Genomic DNA, 18,421 nt, shown 5'->3' on the forward strand with positions numbered 1-18,421 from the left:
AATATGTATGTATACAGCTACACACATACATACAGTTTTTACACTCTGATATTTTACAGGGTGAATCACAAACTACGTACAGAACTCAGTCAGCCAGAATGACTCATCTCCTGCAGATTTCAGGGCACAATCATTCCGAGAGACTATGTTACTGCTAGCATTGACAGCCATGGCTTCATCCATTAAAAAAAGGCTTAAGCAGGAAGCCTACTTCTCCATGGTCTCCCTTTCCAAAAATAACTAAGTCCCACCTCGAGAGCACCCGTGAGCAGTGCTGCCCCTGGATGAACCGGCCTGAGGGCCATGAGTTACTGGCGCCCTCCGGGAGCCGGGGCTGAGCTGGGAGTGCGGGGGACACGGCCGGGGAACCGGGATGTGGACAGAATGATTTCAGTCCCATCACATCAGCAGTATGAGAGCAGAAAGACAACGCGAACCACATGCCCAGCTGCAATTCGAGTGCCTGTTTATTTAGCTAGGCTGCTTGTCAACATTACACTCATTCCATGGATGTATGTGAAGTCATATTCTGACTACGGATGATGGGTGACATCTGGATGGAGGCAAAAGTGGGGGACGTCATTACTTTAATAATTACATTTGGTCTGGTTTACTGTAGTCCACGGGGAAAAGCACCAAGATGCCTCCAGGGACTGAAGTGGATGGAGTGACCTCCTGAGGTCGGAGTTACACCCCGACCTACCCCCAAAAAGAAACAGCTGGAGTCAAAGGTTGCAGGCAAGCATTCTGAAGATAGAAACCAATACTAAATACATTAAAAAAGTACAGTCAGCTCACAGTTATCCACACCAGCGGCAGGATGGTTTACTCATGAAGGCACAGAAGGGGGAGAGGCCCCCTGCGGCTGGCTGGGCCACCTCCCCCTCCTCAGGGCTCTAAAAGGTGACACCTGGGAATGTGGGGGTGGGGTGGTGGCAGGTGAAACAGGAAACAGAAAACTAAGCCCCAAAGAGGATGCTGTCCTAGAAGGAAGGGGCAAAGGAAGCATGTCACACCCACTAAGAAGGCACGGGGAGAGTCCCTGGGTGTTCTATTTGGCGTGTGTTACTGACATGTGCATAGAACACGTTTCTCTGCAGGCCTCTCACACCGAGTGGACTCTCATGTCCCTGGAATTATTGAGGACACATTGAGAGGCTAAAGACTCAACTACATGACCTCTGAGGGACGCATCCTTCAAGGCTAAACATACAAATAAAAGTAGACATCATTTATTTTACATGGACTTAAAGAATTTCTAAAATAACAACACCAAGGAATTATTTGTGTCTTAACCTTTACGCCTGATTGTAGAACTGTAAGAAAACGAAATTTGTCTACCCTACTAATTTATACATGCATACATTCTTTCAACAAAGATTTACTTAACACTTCCAATAGGTACAACAATGCAGTAGGAGCCGTGAAAACATTAAAGTAAAAGGGGTAGGAGAATAGTACAGAAAAAACTAGAGGGAAAAGAATCAGAATTATCCTCTGTACACAGTAAAGGAGATTATTCAGAGGAATGAAAGAGCAATGGAGGTCATCAGCAAAGACTCCCTAAAAGAGGTAAAACCTAAACGGAGGCTGACGTGTGTGGTGCTCACAAATTGGCAGAGAGAAGGAAAGAGCAGACGGTTCCACATCGGGGACTAGGAATCAGCAAAGGTAGGGAACCGGGGATCCCCAAAGAAGGGATCTGGGACGTCCCCGGTGGTCCAGTAGTTAGGACTCCGTGCTTCCACTACAGGGGGCGTGGGTTCGATCCCTCTCTGGGGAACTAAGATCCCGCGTGCTGCACGGTGCAGCCAAAAAAATAAAAAGTAAACACAGAAGGGATCAGTCCAGCAGTGACAGAGGCTCTGTGACACAGAACAAGCTCAATCACAAGGGGCTCCGGGGAGGCGATCCCGGGGCCACGCAGGGCGCCTTACCTTTGCCATAGAAGAACTTGCGGTAGTAGTAGGCCCCCAGGTCGATGTGCTCAATGACGTAGCGCTTGACCTTCTCCCTGTGGATTGGCTGGTTCTCCCTGGGCACCTCCAGGACCGAGACTCCCGCGTTGGTGCAGTGAGAGCTGAGCGAGGACTCGAAGGAGCAACTTTCCCCGGAACTGAAGGAGGACGAGTTGGCCCTGGACAGCGCGATCCTCCTGTCGCCCTCCCCGCCTGTCTCGTTTCGAAAGTAGGGACAACTGAGGACCAGGTCGTTGCTCTTCCCATCACCCTCATCGGTGTCCAGGTTCTCTTTGGAGTTGAGGTCCTCCTTGCTCCCCAGCGGGGAGTCGCAGCTGCCCGTCGGGCACGCTGGCATCTGGGTCTGGGATGCCGCCGAGGCCCCGGTGGTGATGTTTTTCCTCTTCCCCACGTTCGCCCTCGTGGCCATGGCTTCGTTGATATTGAACAAGATGCTCTGGACGTCATAATGTGCAAAACAGCGCTGGCAGTTCCAAGGGCGGATGCCCCTCTCCAGACGCCCGTCCTCCAGCTCAGAAATGAACTTGAACGTCTCGTGTTCGCTTTTCACAGTCCGCAGCTTGCGGAAGAGGGACGTTTCCACCGACTCCGACTTCAACCTCCGTTTGAAAGGCTTGTCCCTGTCTCTCCCCAGGAGAAGGGCGCTGTCCACATAATCTAATCCTGAGATGCGCACAAATTCGCCTCTAGAAATCTGTGCCGCCGCGTGAAGGCTGGGGGAGACTGAAGGGTCACAGGGGAAAAACTCGGGGAACCCGAAAGGGGCCATGGCCTTGTGGTCGTAGTTCTCCAGCCGGTACCCTCGGAGCATAGCAAAGAAGTTCTCCCCTGACAAGCCCTGCCGGTCAATGGAAGACGTGCTCCCGTACTCCCTGTGCAGGGCGGCCCCGGTATTGGGGTTCACTGCATTTTGGTCTAAGACGTCTTCCGCGTCGATGTCGCTGATGGTAACATCACTATTGCTTCTCTGCCTGATGGGGTGCAGTCCTCTTTGCGGAGAGTGAACGAAGATGTCTCCGATGGTATACTTCGCCTCCACGAAGTCCAGGTCGAGTGGCTCCTCTTGCTGGCGGTCACTCTGGTCACTTTGCCCATTGTGCATAATGGACGTGACACTTTCATAGCTGGGCTGGGACCGGCTTTCCCACAAGGCCTTGCAGGTCAGCTCCTTGGAGCAGTCCTTTTTAGGGGGCCACTCAGATACTCTTGCTCTGACACCCATCTTGGGCACGGCCGGGGTACCATTGGGCGGACCGCCACTCTCGCTGGAACTGGAGGTGTTTAAAGAAGTGGTGGGTCCCATGTTGCCATTGATGGCTTTAAATTTTCGAGCAAAATAATCATCGGACTGCATGATTCTGGGGGGATCCTTGAACTTCGAAGATGCTCTGCTGAGCTTGTGCTTCTCTTCTTGTGACTGCCTGGGGTCGCTCATGTCTACCAAGGCAAGAAGTTCCAAGTCTCACCGGAAAGACCGATGTACATCTAATTACATTGTTATTTACAAAGCCTTCTTCTACAGACGTAGTTTCTCTTGCTAACCAAAAGCAAACAACATCCTCAGAGTACGGCTTCTCCAAAACCAACTTGCTTCTCAGTTGCTGCAATAATTTTGTACACCTCCGTCCTTTTCAATAGCATCCCTTAAGACATCTGGCCATGAGTATTTCCTTCACCTGAATGAGAAAACAGAAAACAGCCATTAACAATCGCTGTAGTTCAAGTTCAATACCTTCTCCATGTGGTTTCTTATATGCCCTTCTCTCCAATTCCCCATAAACTGTTGTGGAGTTTCATGGTTCCGCACTGTTGTTCTTATCCTCCTCTCTAGAACACTCTGCTTTTTTGCTCTACTTGGCTGCTTAAAATTTACACCACACAATCAAGCAGTACCCTCCCACCCTCAGCCCACATCTGAGCAAAGAGTGCTTCCTCTGTGTTTCCATAGCACCCACCATCTACACCTATCATAGCAGTTTCCCTTATACTGTTAATGCTGGTTTACTGATCAGTCTCCACCACTAGCTAACTGTAAGTGCCTCTAAGCCACGAGCTGTGCCCTTCAACTCTGCATCAACATTATCTATTGATGTAGCCTGGCTTAAATCAGGCAATCAAGCAACATTTCAATTAGTTATAAGAGTAACGCAATGGTCATGGAATTGTTTCAGTATTCTTAAACTTTCTTTCAAAACAGTTACACTCAAAATGTGCAGCAGCAAAAAGGTCAACACCAGGCATTCACAATGAGTCTTCAGAATGCTCTCTTGCAAGCAAATAGGAACTCACAGAGATCCCCTGACAGTGGGAAGGAGTCTTCAATAATCTGGTGTCTGAACAAGTACAACTTTCTAGTTCATTATACCACTAGCAACTTGACAAACGTGCAGGGGAAAATGAAAGCTTAGAGATTTAAAATACAATTTACCTTTGTGGCTGATAGAAACTTGACCTCATCAACTCTCCTCTTTAGTTACAAATAATTTTTTCAATTTATTCTATCTTTAATTAGACAAAAATACTTTCCAGGTATTACATATTTCCCAAACTCATAGCTGTCTGGGAATCTTACTGATGGCACAAGAATAAAAAAAAAAAAAAAAAGAATGATTCTACTTCTTCTGAAGATAATGATGAGAATAAAGGTGTAATACAGCTGATATCCCTCAGCCTTCACCAAAGCATAAAAAATAACTGCCGTTCAGTTAGGAATAATGTTAAAATTCCAGCTAGCGAAACAATGTAATGACTCTTTCCAATGGGTTCTTAATGACTTGCTGATGACCATGGGGTGGTCTCCTGGAATAGCAAATATTTTCTTATGATGGCAGCTTGCTTTCTTCCCCATTGGGGGCGGGCGGAAATTGGTCGGGGCATGACAACATGCTTGCTGTCTGCTCCCAGGGCAGCTTCATAGTTAAGGAAATATTTTAGGATGTGCAAACAAAGAGGGAATGAGCGGTCAGATGCTTCCGTGGACTCCACAGACAGGGATCTGCCCAGACTTCTCAGAGAGAGACCAGAGCTGACTGCATCTTATCTATTTCACTTAGAAGTATTGTATTTAAAAGAACCACAGATGATTCTGAACTACAGTCATTTCCTCTATAATTGAGATTATCATCAAATCCTTTTCCGGAAAATAGAAAAAAAAAGAAAAGAAAACCGAGATATGAAAGAAAATAACTTCTTGCCTAATAGCTCTCTGTTGAAATGGTATTTGATTCACTGCAGTAGGCTTCTACATAATCTATACGTTCTATTGATAAGTCTGTTGCTTACGGAACACTCACAATTTGAAAGGGTAAGATAACTGCTAATGGTTGGTATAGAGCTATGTGAATTCTCAAGTGGCATTAATATGATACTCATTTTCATTATCTAATACTAATTTGTATCCTTGTTACTGAAGAAACAACCATGCCCTATCAAGGACCCAGTTCCAAACACTGAACTGTGACGTTTCTAGAAATATAATCAGAAACTAAGTGCTCACCACCTGAGGAATTAGAAAAAGAACAACAAAATGTACCAAAAGAAACCAGGAAAGATGGAACAAAAAAACATATAAGCTGAAATTAATGGAATGACAGGGGATGGGGGTAGAAAGAACAAACAAATCCAAAAGGTGGACTTTTTTTTTTTAAGAGTAAGAAAATAGATATACTCCTTCCCAAACCTGAAAAAGGGAAAAAAAGAAAGAAAGGAAGGAAGGAAGGAAGGAGAGAAACAGAGAAAGAGAAAAGAAAGAAAGAAAGAAAGAAAGAAAGAAAGAAAGAAAGAAAGAAAGAAAGAAAGAGAAAGAAAGAAAAAGAAAGAAAGAAAGAATTATGGAAGTTTGGAAATGAGAAAGGAGATATGACCATACACACAGGAGGTATAGAAATAAATATAAGTGGAAAAGAATTGTACCACAAACAACTCTTCAGCAACAAATTTAGAGACATAGAAGAAACTAAGATTTCCTGGCAAAAAAACACAAACTCCCCAATCCGATCCAAGAATGAAAATTTAAATGGAGTGATTACCATTGACGAGAGCAGAAATGTAACAACCGCTAACTAAAAAGATGACCAACGGATGCACAAAATGCAAAGAGCCACCTCAACCACGAATCTGAAACCCCTTTATCCTCCCATTTACGAGATCAAATGTTATCTAATAAGGTAGGATGTAGCCCGTCTTCCTTCCTCTTCCCTGTTGTGGCACACACTGAAATACCAGTGTTCCCACAGTACGTGGCAGGCAAAGCAGAAGGATGCTCGAGGCCTCTGGTCCCTCTCCCCAACCCCACCACCAGCAAACCAGCACCTCCCCTTACCAGCAGCCCACTCACACACCCCAGAGGGAAGCTCTGAGTTCCAGCCACCTGCCAGGAATGCATAAAACACAGAAACCTGAAAACTAGGATAACCAGGGAAAACACGGACACTGAGTAATTTTTTCTGGAAAAACTAACCATCAAGCTATTAGGGTCACTGGGCTTGGACTCATATCTGAAAACTGGTCTTCCAAGCTCTCACACCCATTTACATTTCTAGCGGTATCCCTGTTTGCCACAGACAGTATTAAAACTACAAAATCTTTATTCCATAAATCTCTCATAAAAATGTAAGACACCAACATATTGTTAAAAAGTAAGGGTTACTACTTTAAAACAGGAATGAATAATAGCAGCAACTAAAAACGGGTGAACTGGTGTTGAATTTTATTATTAGGCTGGCCAAAAAGCACAAAAACTGTAGCAAGCTCAGGGCACACAAACCCTTTCCCAAAGAAATCTTCTCAGAATATTCCTTCAGTTAGGATTTTTTAATTTTGTGCATGCGATAAAAACATTAGCTGTAGCAGATGGCTACTGGGTTTTCCTGTCTGGGATCTATTCCCCTTTCTTTTGGTAATGGGTACCATACCTCTTAAACCATTTCATTTATGTGGGGCTAACTCCACCCCTACCATGTGACCCAGGTTTGACCAATGAAAGTGCTGCATCTTCAGGCCATAGTGATTGGTCCAGGGATGAGCCCACAAGCCGGGCCAGGAAGGGTTCTCCAACCCTGGTGCTCTGACCTTGGCAATGCCCACGCAGCAGCGGGCTCACTCTGCCAACGTGACTGACAAGGAGGACTGCAGCATGAGGCAGACCCAGGCGAGGAAAAGGAGGACGCCTAAGGAAGGGGCTCTGAAACCAGTTCCAGAATTTTCCAGCTGCTTGAGCCAACAGATCACCTTTTTAGCTTTACTCAGTTTGACTTAGATTTCTGTGTATTTCCAGACCCATTTTAAATGTTCTAAGAGACCAAGCTTCTATTTGGTTAAAGACCAAAGACAGGAAATTTGATGCCTACAGCTACTGTGCACGGTGTTGCCCGGGTTGCCTGGTCCATAAATGAATGGACGGAAAGTCATGGTTCTGGCAGCAGCGTCCAAATCAAAACCAGAGCCTTCCAGGCAAGATCCCTGCTCTAATGTCATAATTACACATCCTTTAACACATTTTATATGTGCTACTAACAATTCAAAGTGCTCAAAGCTTGACACAGTGGCTAAATAATAAACTTAATCTAAAGTTGCAACAGAACTCCTGCAGATCCCTTCCTGCCACCTTGTACTCCTGGCCACATTTTCTAGCTTGCTGTACCTCCCTAAATGAATCTCTAATGACAGAATTATAGAAGGCACCTTCCTTTTAAAAATATGACTAAAATACTTCTATATTTTAACACTGTAATGAAAATAAAACACCTCAAAACAATTGCAGCATTTGTTTTTCAGTAAGAGAAATTAGTAACATCATGCAGTTTAAGAAGTATTATGGTTCACGGCGAAGAACTGAAATCAATGTCTGAAAAACAGATGTCAAGAAGGAATGGTACAGGCTCTGAGTGGGGAGAAATGCAGAAAGGAAACAACAGAGGGAATAAAAATCTAAAGCATGAGCTGAATGACCTCTGGAGCAGTCCAGAACCTGTAGGTCAGACTGTGGATGAGGGGGAGACAGAGACAGGCACACGCATGTGTGAGTGCACGCACACACGCACATGCACAGGATGCCCTACACCAGTGAATCAATCCTGTTTGTCCGGCAGGGCCACAGATGGAAAAGTAGGGATCCAGAGCAAACGTGCCTGCTTACAGGAGCCTGGAACCTAAGACCCCTCTGTATCTCATCATCTTTAGTTTTCCCCCAATTTCTAACCTTCTGCCTCTTTCCATGCAGTATTCAGTTGAGAAGTTTCTGGAACACAGGGATTTGCACTCTTAGTACTATGTGTGTACATGAATGCAATGAAGGTATAATCTAGGAAGCATCCTGAAAATATTGTACCTGTTCCCAAACTTATCCTTTATACTCATTAGGTATATATGTATATATCTCCTCCATGTTCAAATTCACCATGAATGTCAAGAGCAGGGCAGGGAGCCATGCAGCTGACTGGTGTCCATGGGTCCCAAAATCACGGAGGGGACAGGAAAAGGATGACATTTCAGAGAAGAGTCTCAAAAGAGCAGCCTGCAGAAATTAGGGGGCCGTGACTGGCCCCCAAACAAAGCACAGAGCACACAGTCACAGGCGAGTACCACTACAGGAGAGGGAAAATGCAGCTTAATTCCTTCCTGAGGATTTTATAAAGAGAACAGAATAATAACCTACAGTGAGGCCTCAGCAGCATGAACAGCCTCCATTCCAGGTAACTCCCCAAACCTGGACACGGACCATTTGCTGGGACAGAAGAAACCACGTTCATCATAGAATCATCATCAATTAAAAGGGATCTCGAACCTGTTTCTCCGCTGTTCTTCCTTTCTTTGAGTTCGTTTTAAATGTCAAGGACATCTCCCTCTAATAGTTTCCAATTATTCTTACATTTCATCAAATTCTATGGCTCTTGCTCCCCAGGAAAAAAAAAAATCAGAAATTGTCTCCAGCACTGTGCGAGCACTTTACAATCTCCATGTGGACCTCACAGGTGGCGGGGCAGCCTTGAGAGAGGAAGGGCTAGAAGAGGCGGTGAACGGCCACTCGGAGAAATTAAAGAATTTCAGAGCTGGAAGGACTGATCTGTTCTCATGCTAATGGTCTTGGTAATAATTTCTCAAGGACAGAACAGAACTGGAGAAAATGTGATATTTAAGCATAATTGTGTTTAAATAGAATGTTTTCCCAAGTTTTCCATGAGACATCAGTGAGTCTTCAGGAGCAATATTATAACTGAGCCACTTACCAGGGCTGCAGCTGTAGCAAATGGATTGAAAACCACAAAACACACAAATTATGAGACTCATTCACGGCAAAAAAAAATGGTTAAAATTATATGACAGATTTATAATAAAAGTATAACTACCATAAAAACATTTATTTTTCATGCTCATTTTCCATCGGCTAATACTAACATGTATAACGGAGCAGGGAATAAAAAGAGGAACAAACCTTCCCCAGGTTCACCCTCTCTGTGGCCATGAAGACGACGCGTGCTGGTGCACACGGTCTAATCACCTGAAGTGCGTTTCCCATAACATCACTAAGTTCACGTACATTCAGCCTGCTATTCAATGAAGTTATGACTAAAGAGCTATTAAACAATCTGTTAACTCGAATCTTATCATAGTAGACCATGAACATCGAGGACATGAAACAATTTGACAAATGGGCTATTATTCAATAATAACGGTCATAAACGGATAAAGACGGTCCATAATAATCACACTTTGCTAAGTTTTTGGTAGATCTGAACATGAAAATTCATTCTCAGCCATTTATCTTGAATTAAACATTGGGATGGTACCAAAGATAAACGTTTGGGGCATGAGAATACTATAAAAGAGCAAAATTCATCTCCTTGAGGTTTTATAACATAGGGGTAATCTATGACTTGTGAAGGAGAATAATTCTTTTTGGGGGGAGTGGGAAGTTCACGTTGGTGTCAGAATCATTTTTCGAAGCACTCCATGTTGCTATCTGGAAGAATTTCTCAAGTGATGTCCCCGCAAAAGCTGATGCCCTTGGTGTAAAGGACTTTTTCATCAAAGTAAAGCAGAAACCCCAGTAAGAAGTGTCTAAAGGATCCAGTCTCCACTGGAACCCCGTGTGATGGCTCTACGTTATCCGGAATTATAATCCATGCTGAATAAAAGGGCCAAACCAAAGGTTTGTAAGCGGGAGCTCTTGCGTGACTTTCTAAGTGAAGCAGCTGTTCCGCTTCACCAGAGTAGGGTCCTGGTCCACCCTATTCACTGCTGTTCCCTGGCTCCTAGAATCAGGTGGGGCATGTAGCAGGCACTCAGGATTAGCTTACATCCATCCATCTAAACCGAAATGGCTGCAAACCAAACTACCCCAAAGTACTGTCTCAACATACTATCATACACACGCACGGAACACAATGATTCCTGATTCTCTTTTTGGTTTCCCTGCTGGCTCCTCCTTTGGTCTTTAAGTGCTGATGCTCCTCAGGGCTTATTCTAGGCTGCCTTCTCTTTTAATTCCATCCATTTCCTTGTGCAATTCTAAAAGTTTTATGTGAATCTCCACGTTGATGACTCTGAAACCTACCCACAGCCCCAAGATGTCTCGTATGCCACACGGCCACGCCACGCTACGACCGCACATGCCCTCCTGCCCAGCCCCTGGGCACCTGCTCCCCCTCTGCCCAGCTCAGAAGCAGCACCGTCATCCCCCTGCCGCCCAAGCCCAGCACCCAGGACCCATCCTGCCCTGCCTTCACGGTCCACGTGCAATCTGAGACCTGTCAACTTGACCTTCTGAATTTTCTCAAATCCATGCACACGGTGCTGTCTCAACTGCTGCCACCACTCTTATTCTTCCTAGATTATCCTAAAACCCTTCAAAACTTCCCTGATACAGGTCACTCAGGGTTTGGTCCATGAGTACCTGTCCAGACCCTTGTCCCGCTGCCCAAACTCCACCCCACGCCCGCACGTGCTGCCTTTCATTCTCCTTTGCTCAAGGGGGTCTGCACAGGCTGCTCCCCTGGCCAAATACTCTTCAAGACTTCTTCCCTCCACTTTGCTTACAGGCGCTATTAGCGCAAACTCAGCTCACAGACTGGGTTCTCCGGAAGCCTTCTCAAATCTTACCGCTGGTTCTAAGTTCTCTAATGCGGGCTCCTCTAGCATCCTGCCCCTCTTTTCTCACCAGACTTCACGTTAACACTACACTATTTTACACCAGCCTGTTTACATGGCGCTAACCTCCTCCAGACTCCTCTAGTTCTGGGCAGGCAGAGACAGGACTTTGCAGGCAGCACTCAGCAGGCATCCAGGCTCTACCCATGCTGGCTGAGACCACAGCAAAGTGACTCATCCTCTCTGACCCTCAGTCTCCCACTCGTAAAATGGGAATAATCCTACCAATGTAGAGGATTATTCTGAAGATTCAACAAGATCCAGATGCCAAGTGCTTGTGTCCATGTTTCCTATATCCAAAGTTTGAAAAACATGAGCTGGAAAAACTGATTTATATTTGAGAGATTATTTAATGATAAACTAATTGACTTCAAATTGAGCAACTAAAACGAGTACGACACGTAACTATCCCCAAGGAGCATGGTCATGTTTACAAAACCTACTGTGGTACTTGCTGATGGATTTCTGTGCAAAGACTAACAGCAACACAAAGCAGTAACTGAACTGCAATAGCTAAGCTGATTCTCCACGAGGCAAACAGAAGCTTTCCGAAGGTGAGGGAAAGACCCCGATCTCCAGTCAGGTGCTACTCACTTCCCAACTACAACTTCTAATTCACATTATTTTAGGGACTGCACTGTATTGTAACGAGATGATTTTGGAGTTTAAACTTTCAGTGTGTCAATGAAAAACAGGAACCCACTCCTGGGAGTAAGCGACTTTCAGCCATCCCTCCACCCACGGATGTGTATGTCAAAGGCAGAATAAACAAAAGAGGCATTTTCTGAAATGGAATATTTTGATCATGGAATTTTTCCAAGGAGACGGAAGAACAGCTGTGGGTATTGACTGTTTCCCATTAAATCTTTTAAATCAGAAAAACATAAAAAGAGATAGCCCTGTACTTCCTTCCCTCAGGAGGTTATTAGTTATGGCATTTTTTTCAGCCATGTGGCCCCTGGCTTACAGATGACACAGTAGGGAATCAGACGTTCCAATTAATAATTTAAGCGGAGGCATTTCTGTCTCAGGAAAACACAGCAAAAGAAGAAAAGAATTTCTATTTGGTGCCAAGTGATATAGACTGTACCTCTGATATGTGCATTTAAACCTCACAGAAAATAGTCTGTTCGATTCTTTAAATGAAGGTTGAGTGACACTAGGTGACCAAAAAGGGAACCTGAGCATTTTATGATGAAAACCTGGGAGACTGGAGCCTTAACGAGTACTTTTAGGGATCTTTCCTGTTGTTTGTCTCAAAGAGAAGCAACCCTCTCACTTTCTTCTCATTCCTGGTGTTTTCCAATAAGTCCACAGTGAAAGCTCTTGCACAGTGAAGGATCTGTCTCATCTCACGCAACAAAACTAAAATCAATCAGTACTATTGAAAATTGAACTAAATGGACAAAGCTGCTACTTTCAACATATTCTTTGTTAAAAGCCAACAAGTAGACCAGAAAGCCATCCAATCTGAAGATGCTTCCTTTCCACTGAACATAATGGGCATGAAAAGAAAACCCCACCAATCTAGACAATAGTCTAGTATTTTATTTTTTAAAAAATAGTCATTTCAGCAGCAAATACACAACAAAGTCCCATTCACTAATCACACACTCTCCAAGCCATCTTTGCATTGTTCTCGTGTTTATTTGAATTACAGGATACTGCGTTTTGCTGAACAGCTTTATGAAGTTTATTATGTGATACAAAACCCCTTTTGTTACTCCAGTAAATAAATGTATTCAGTTCTATTAGGCCCCGGACTGGATACCGGGGGTGGGGGGGAGCCTAGGGGAGCATTAAAGATGAATGACAGAGCTTCCTAATCCTCAAGAAGCTCCTCAGCTGGGTGAGAGATGCACATGCATAACAAGTAATAGGAGAAATGAAGCTAAAAGAACAGGACACCACTTCTGACTCCAGCTGCAGAAGGCACCCCTTCTGAACACCAATGAAGACAACCGTACAAGTCATTTGACTCATACTTCAACATCTGAAAAGTCTACCTAAGAAATAAGAGATGTGGGAGAAAACATATATAGAAAGATATTCACTCCACAACTACAAGAATGAAAAATCTGAAACAGCCAGTGGCCAGGGGTAAATACAGTACATACAGTAAATACAGTACAATGAAATACTACACAGCCCCCAAAATTTCTGAAGAACATGCATGGCATTGGGGCTTTACAAGCTTATATTATGAAGGAGCCGAATACAAAACTTTATGTTAAAAATCTACAGACATAGAAATACTGCGAAGAAACACACCCGTATTATGATGGTGCGTATCTATTACAGACAGGCTAATACTTGGTTTTTGCTTTCTTCTTTGTATTTTTTTCTAAAGTTCCAAATTATGCAACTACAAATATATATGAACATGTAAATCCACACATACATATATAAATAGTTTAAATTCAATAAATAGGATATTTTAAAAAATAATCCTCCCTAAAACCAATGCATGCTTATCTTAAAGATATTATTCCATGTTTAAGATATTTAAACATGGAAACAGATATTAGTGTTAGATGAGCGATACCTATTGTTGCTTAACTTAAAATACATGTTTTTTTATAGCAAGTATCCCCAAAGACGGTGCCCCCCACTCCCACGCACTGGAAATCACTCTGGTTAGAATAATGTCTTACATTTGCACCTATTTTCATATGCCTACACCTCCTGTGACACTGGGTGCACTTCAAGGCAGAGTGGAAGACAGTGTAAAGGGCTCAGGATTAAGAGACTGGTGTCTACCTCTGAGGACCTGATTAACTGTGGGCCCTTCAGCCATCCAGGCATCCACTGTGACTCAGTGTCATGTGTGCAATGAGGATGCCGTCTGCTATGCACACCTCAGACAGGTGTCAGGGGACCAAGTGAGAGCTGACAGAAGATACCCAACCACAGAAACACAAAACATGAGTATTACTGCCATGCAGGAAGGAAGCAGGAGGACATCCCATGCTGCTTGCTCGATTCTACGGCAGGGCAGGCTCTGGGGCTGATAAAGGCAGACAGAGGTTCAGGACCAGGAAGGTGGTCCACCTACTGGGGATTGTCGCTGACCGCTTCCAGAAGGCCGGGCCACAATAAACCCAGGACCTAGCGGGTGAGGAAAAATATTGCAAACACCACGACGTCCAGGCCGAATACTCCATCCCTTTCTGGCAATAAACCTGTCCTGAGAAAACACAGGAACCTTGCGGCACAGATACTGACGGCAGGGAAACAAAGAAGGGGAGGACACAGAGGAGGCTCCGTTCACACCCCTCACTGCCTGATTTTACCCCGGGGTGTCCGAGCGACGTTGGCTTGGGTTCAGGAAACACACCCGATACTCTAGAAGACAAAGATTCCCGCAAACTCAAAACCGGGGTGATATTAGAATGACTCCTTCAGGAAGTCTTCCCCATAGTGTACTTCCATAAGGCACTCGCTTTCAGGGAGACACATTTTCATTTCACTAGTCACAGAGGATGCATTCCAGCGCACTCAGGAGGAAACACTTCCTCAACATACTTTATTTTGAATATTTAGGTATGAATTGAATGCCAAGTATATAAACTACTTTTGATTACAGATGCATAGTAATTAATTTGGGCTGATTATTTATTTAATGACGTTCCGAACGTCAAAGATCTTTACCTAAAGGAAAAAAGTAAAAGAATGACTATCTAACATATACACAATACTATATATAAAATAGATAACTAATAAGGACAGGGAACTCTACGCAACACGCTGTAATGATCTACAGAATCAAAAAAAGAGTGGAGATAAATACATATGTGTGTGTGTGTGTAACTGATTCACTTTGCTGTACAGCAGAAACTAACGCAACATTGTAAATCAATTATACTCCAATATAAATTAATTGAAATAAATAAATAAAATATCTTTAAAAAAAAGAATGACCACCTAATATAACATATAACCATTTATTAAAATAAAAACAACACTAAGCACCTTATTTCCTTATAAAAATGATGGTCATGGAAATCGCTACTTTCTTTCAATTTCTAGGTTAATGAGTAAGAAAGAGATGCAGACGCTGCAGTTCTGATGACTACCTGTCTGGGGACATAAACACAGCACCAACCAAGGAAAACTGGCCTCAGGTCAGCAAGGAAGGAAATCATCTGTATCACCAGAGGCCCCCCTAAAAATATCACCAGAGGCCCCTCTAAAAATCATGGGTGGACCCAGAGAGCTTGTTTGACTAATCAGTATCCTTTATCATAAAATGTTACTATTAATGCATTACATTTATCCGGGGATTTACCACTTCCAAAACCTGTTTCTGTTCACTTGATCCTAGGAAGACCTCTGAAGAGACAAAAAAGAAAGACTGCTCTCCCATTTCACAGATAAGGAAGAAAGTCTTAGGGCAGCTAAGTCGGTAATTCATTACAATCAAATGACTGTCAATCAAGAGGACCAGAACTGGAATCCAGGTGGCTTCATTCTTTCCACCATGGCTGGCAGCTTCTCAAGTTACATACGGCCTTTAAAAGTCAGCAATAAAAACACAACAAAAGTACTGACTCTGGCAAAAGAAGCCGACCTAAGGCAAAGTTGCTAACTTCAAATGAAATAAAAGTACCTATCTCCACTGCTCTGAGTCCTTAGAAAAGGTACAGTGTTGGGGGGATACAGGTGATGGGCCTTGAGGGAGGCAGCAGCTCCCGCAGCCCAGCTGTACCTGAAAGACCTGTGCATGGGCCCAGCTCGTAAGCTAGTGGTCCCAGTTGGTTCCTGCCAGTTAAGTGTCTGTTGGGCAGGGCAGATTCGACATCATCCAGCCACAGAATAACACCAGCGAGACTTCCACGACACCACGGACAATGGTATTTTTACTGCTCCTTCTGGTTTTGCTTCAAAGAAACATCCTTTCTTCCTTTATACCAAAGACCACTGTCTAGTGTTTTCAGTATTAATCACCCACTCAGACTCACATACACAACGGAAAAATTATTTGACCCCTGCGCTTTATAAACCCAGAAGTTAACTGATTTGCCGAAGGTCACACGACTAGTTAGGGGCAAAACGGATTTAATACTGGGGTTCCCTAACACTCACTGCTAGTGACCGTTCTTTTTCCTTTTTGATTTGAATATGATATGAATGGAAATCATCGATTTCAATTCACACATCTCACTATGGCTGAGAAGGTCTATACAACCACCCCCTGGACCCTCCCCCCTCTATGCCTTTGCTTGTAAAATTCCCCTTGCCTGCAAAGTCTTTCTTTTTCCATCAGAAGTGAACAAAATCTAGTGCCTTCAAAGCTATCACCTGTGACTCTCTCCCCCTGCAACTCACTCTTGTTTACCCTGAAACTTTACCTTGAAAGGACTCTCTGTTCCTTGATTGTATCACAGTCTCCATCATATTCATTCATGTGGCAAACACCTACCTATCTACCTACTAAGTGCCAAGCTGGGCACGGAAGGATGGGTGATGCGCCTCTTGGCTCGGGGGAGACCAATGAAAGCTTCCAGGTAGGGTGACCAATGAGCCAGGGCTCAGGAGCACAGCCAAGAGAATGTCTTGCTGAGGATTTCCTGCTTCTGCTTCTGGTTCAGATGATCTAAAATCATGTTCAGAGCTATTCCCTTCCTTATTCCAGTCATTAAGATTGAAAACTCACCCATCTGTAAAACTGGAGAGAAGCAGGGCGTAGGACCACAGCATCGTGGATAAAGCATCACCCTTCTCTCTCCAGAGACAAGGAGTAAAGAGTTGCAAATTTTACCTTTTTTCTCACGGGAAAAAAAATAGGTTGTTGCCAACTCTGGCCGACAGAAGACAAGAGTGAACCCCAAGAGGCCTGTTTCATATCTTGAAGGCTGCCCTATCTCTCACAGGGCAGTGTGTCAGGAGCTGCATTGCACCACCAGGCTGGGTGATCTGGGGGAGAAGCACTGGTTCCCAGACTCTGGGATGAGTCGTCAAGGTGATGAAAGCAGAACTCCTCTGACCCCTTTGTCACTGAAGGGGAACCAACCTGTTTTTCCTGCATTCCGTCCTGTTTAACCAGAACTCTCATCATGTATCACCATTTATTCTACTTGCATTTACAGTTCCCTTCTTATTTTAGTCACAGATTTTTTTTTTCTTAAGCCCATGCCTGAGTCTCTCTGTAAAAATGCAATGTAACTAGAAAGGTTTTTTTCAAACTTCAGAACCAATTTCTAAGCAAAAAGGGAAATACTCCTCGCTAAGAGCACGGTGGGGGTAGTTTTGAGCAGTGGTTCCCAATTTTCAAAATTACCTAAGAGATATTGATAGCTGATTCCCTAGCCCTGAGACTCTGGTGCAGAGGGCCTGGGAGAACCCTGGAATCCGCAGCTTCAAAAGTTGATTCTCATGAACAACCAGGATCAGAAGTTACCGGTTTAAACACAATTCTAAAAGATGAAAAATAAAGCGGAATGCGTGATTCTCAAATCTTCCTGTTTTCTGCTTTCTCAAGTCTAAAGTACCTTACTCAGATTTAACAGCTGAATGCCTGGTAATTTATTTACTCGCAATGTTTTTTAGTTAACTTTAAGGAAGATAAATGAAATTTGAAATTGAGAAAGCTCTAGAAACCATTTGCATGAGTCCAAAGCACTAGAAGTTTCTACTCTGGTGACCAGAGTCCAGGTTTGCTTTGCTAAAATATACTCGGGGTGGGGGAGACAAATTAGGAGTTTGGGATTAGCAGATACACACTACTGTACATAAAATAGATAAACAACAAGAACCTGTTGTATAGCACAGGGAACTATACTCAATATCTTGTAATAACCAACAATGGAAAAGAATGTGGAAAATGAAAATATATATACATATCTATATCTACATAGATATAACTGAATCACTTTGCTGTACATTTGAAACTAACACAACATTGTAAATTAACTATACTACAATAAAAAAACAATAAATATATCATGTCACATAAAAAAAAGATATACTCTAATTTCAATATTTACTGAGCACTTTCTAAGTACCAAGCACTTTCTATGTACTTATCAAGTATTAACTCCAATAACCTTATATGGTAGGAATTACAATTATCCCCAATTTAAAGTAAAACTTCTCAAGCCCCCCATATGGCATTTAAAGCCCTTTCCAAACTGAGTTCCATTCGACCAAGACCGCCCTTAAAATCTCCTCGCTGTGTCCCCAGACACCAGCCCATTCCCACTTCTGTACTTTCTTGGAGTTCCCGCCCCAGAACGTCCTTTCAGTTCCATCATGACAACTCCTCTGTGACGTTAAGAACTCAGATGCTGACATTA

At 43.6% G+C, this 18,421-nt stretch overlaps 1 protein-coding gene across 5 annotated transcripts in view; it reads right to left on the bottom strand.

The window, feature by feature from the left end:
• Positions 1-18,421, bottom strand: part of SIPA1L2 (signal induced proliferation associated 1 like 2) — a 214,022-nt gene that overhangs the window by 103,354 nt on the left and 92,247 nt on the right. For all 5 annotated transcript variants that reach the window (XM_057734789.1, XM_057734787.1, XM_057734784.1 and 2 more), the window contains one exon: positions 1,938-3,655. In XM_057734789.1, the coding sequence (XP_057590772.1) occupies positions 1,938-3,414 (1,477 nt within the window). In that variant the 5' untranslated portion in view covers positions 3,415-3,655. The remainder of the gene's footprint in view (positions 1-1,937; positions 3,656-18,421) is intronic.

The sequence above is a fragment of the Hippopotamus amphibius genome, chromosome 5, assembly GCF_030028045.1.
Source record: "Hippopotamus amphibius kiboko isolate mHipAmp2 chromosome 5, mHipAmp2.hap2, whole genome shotgun sequence".
Classification (NCBI taxonomy): Eukaryota; Metazoa; Chordata; class Mammalia; order Artiodactyla; family Hippopotamidae; genus Hippopotamus; species Hippopotamus amphibius.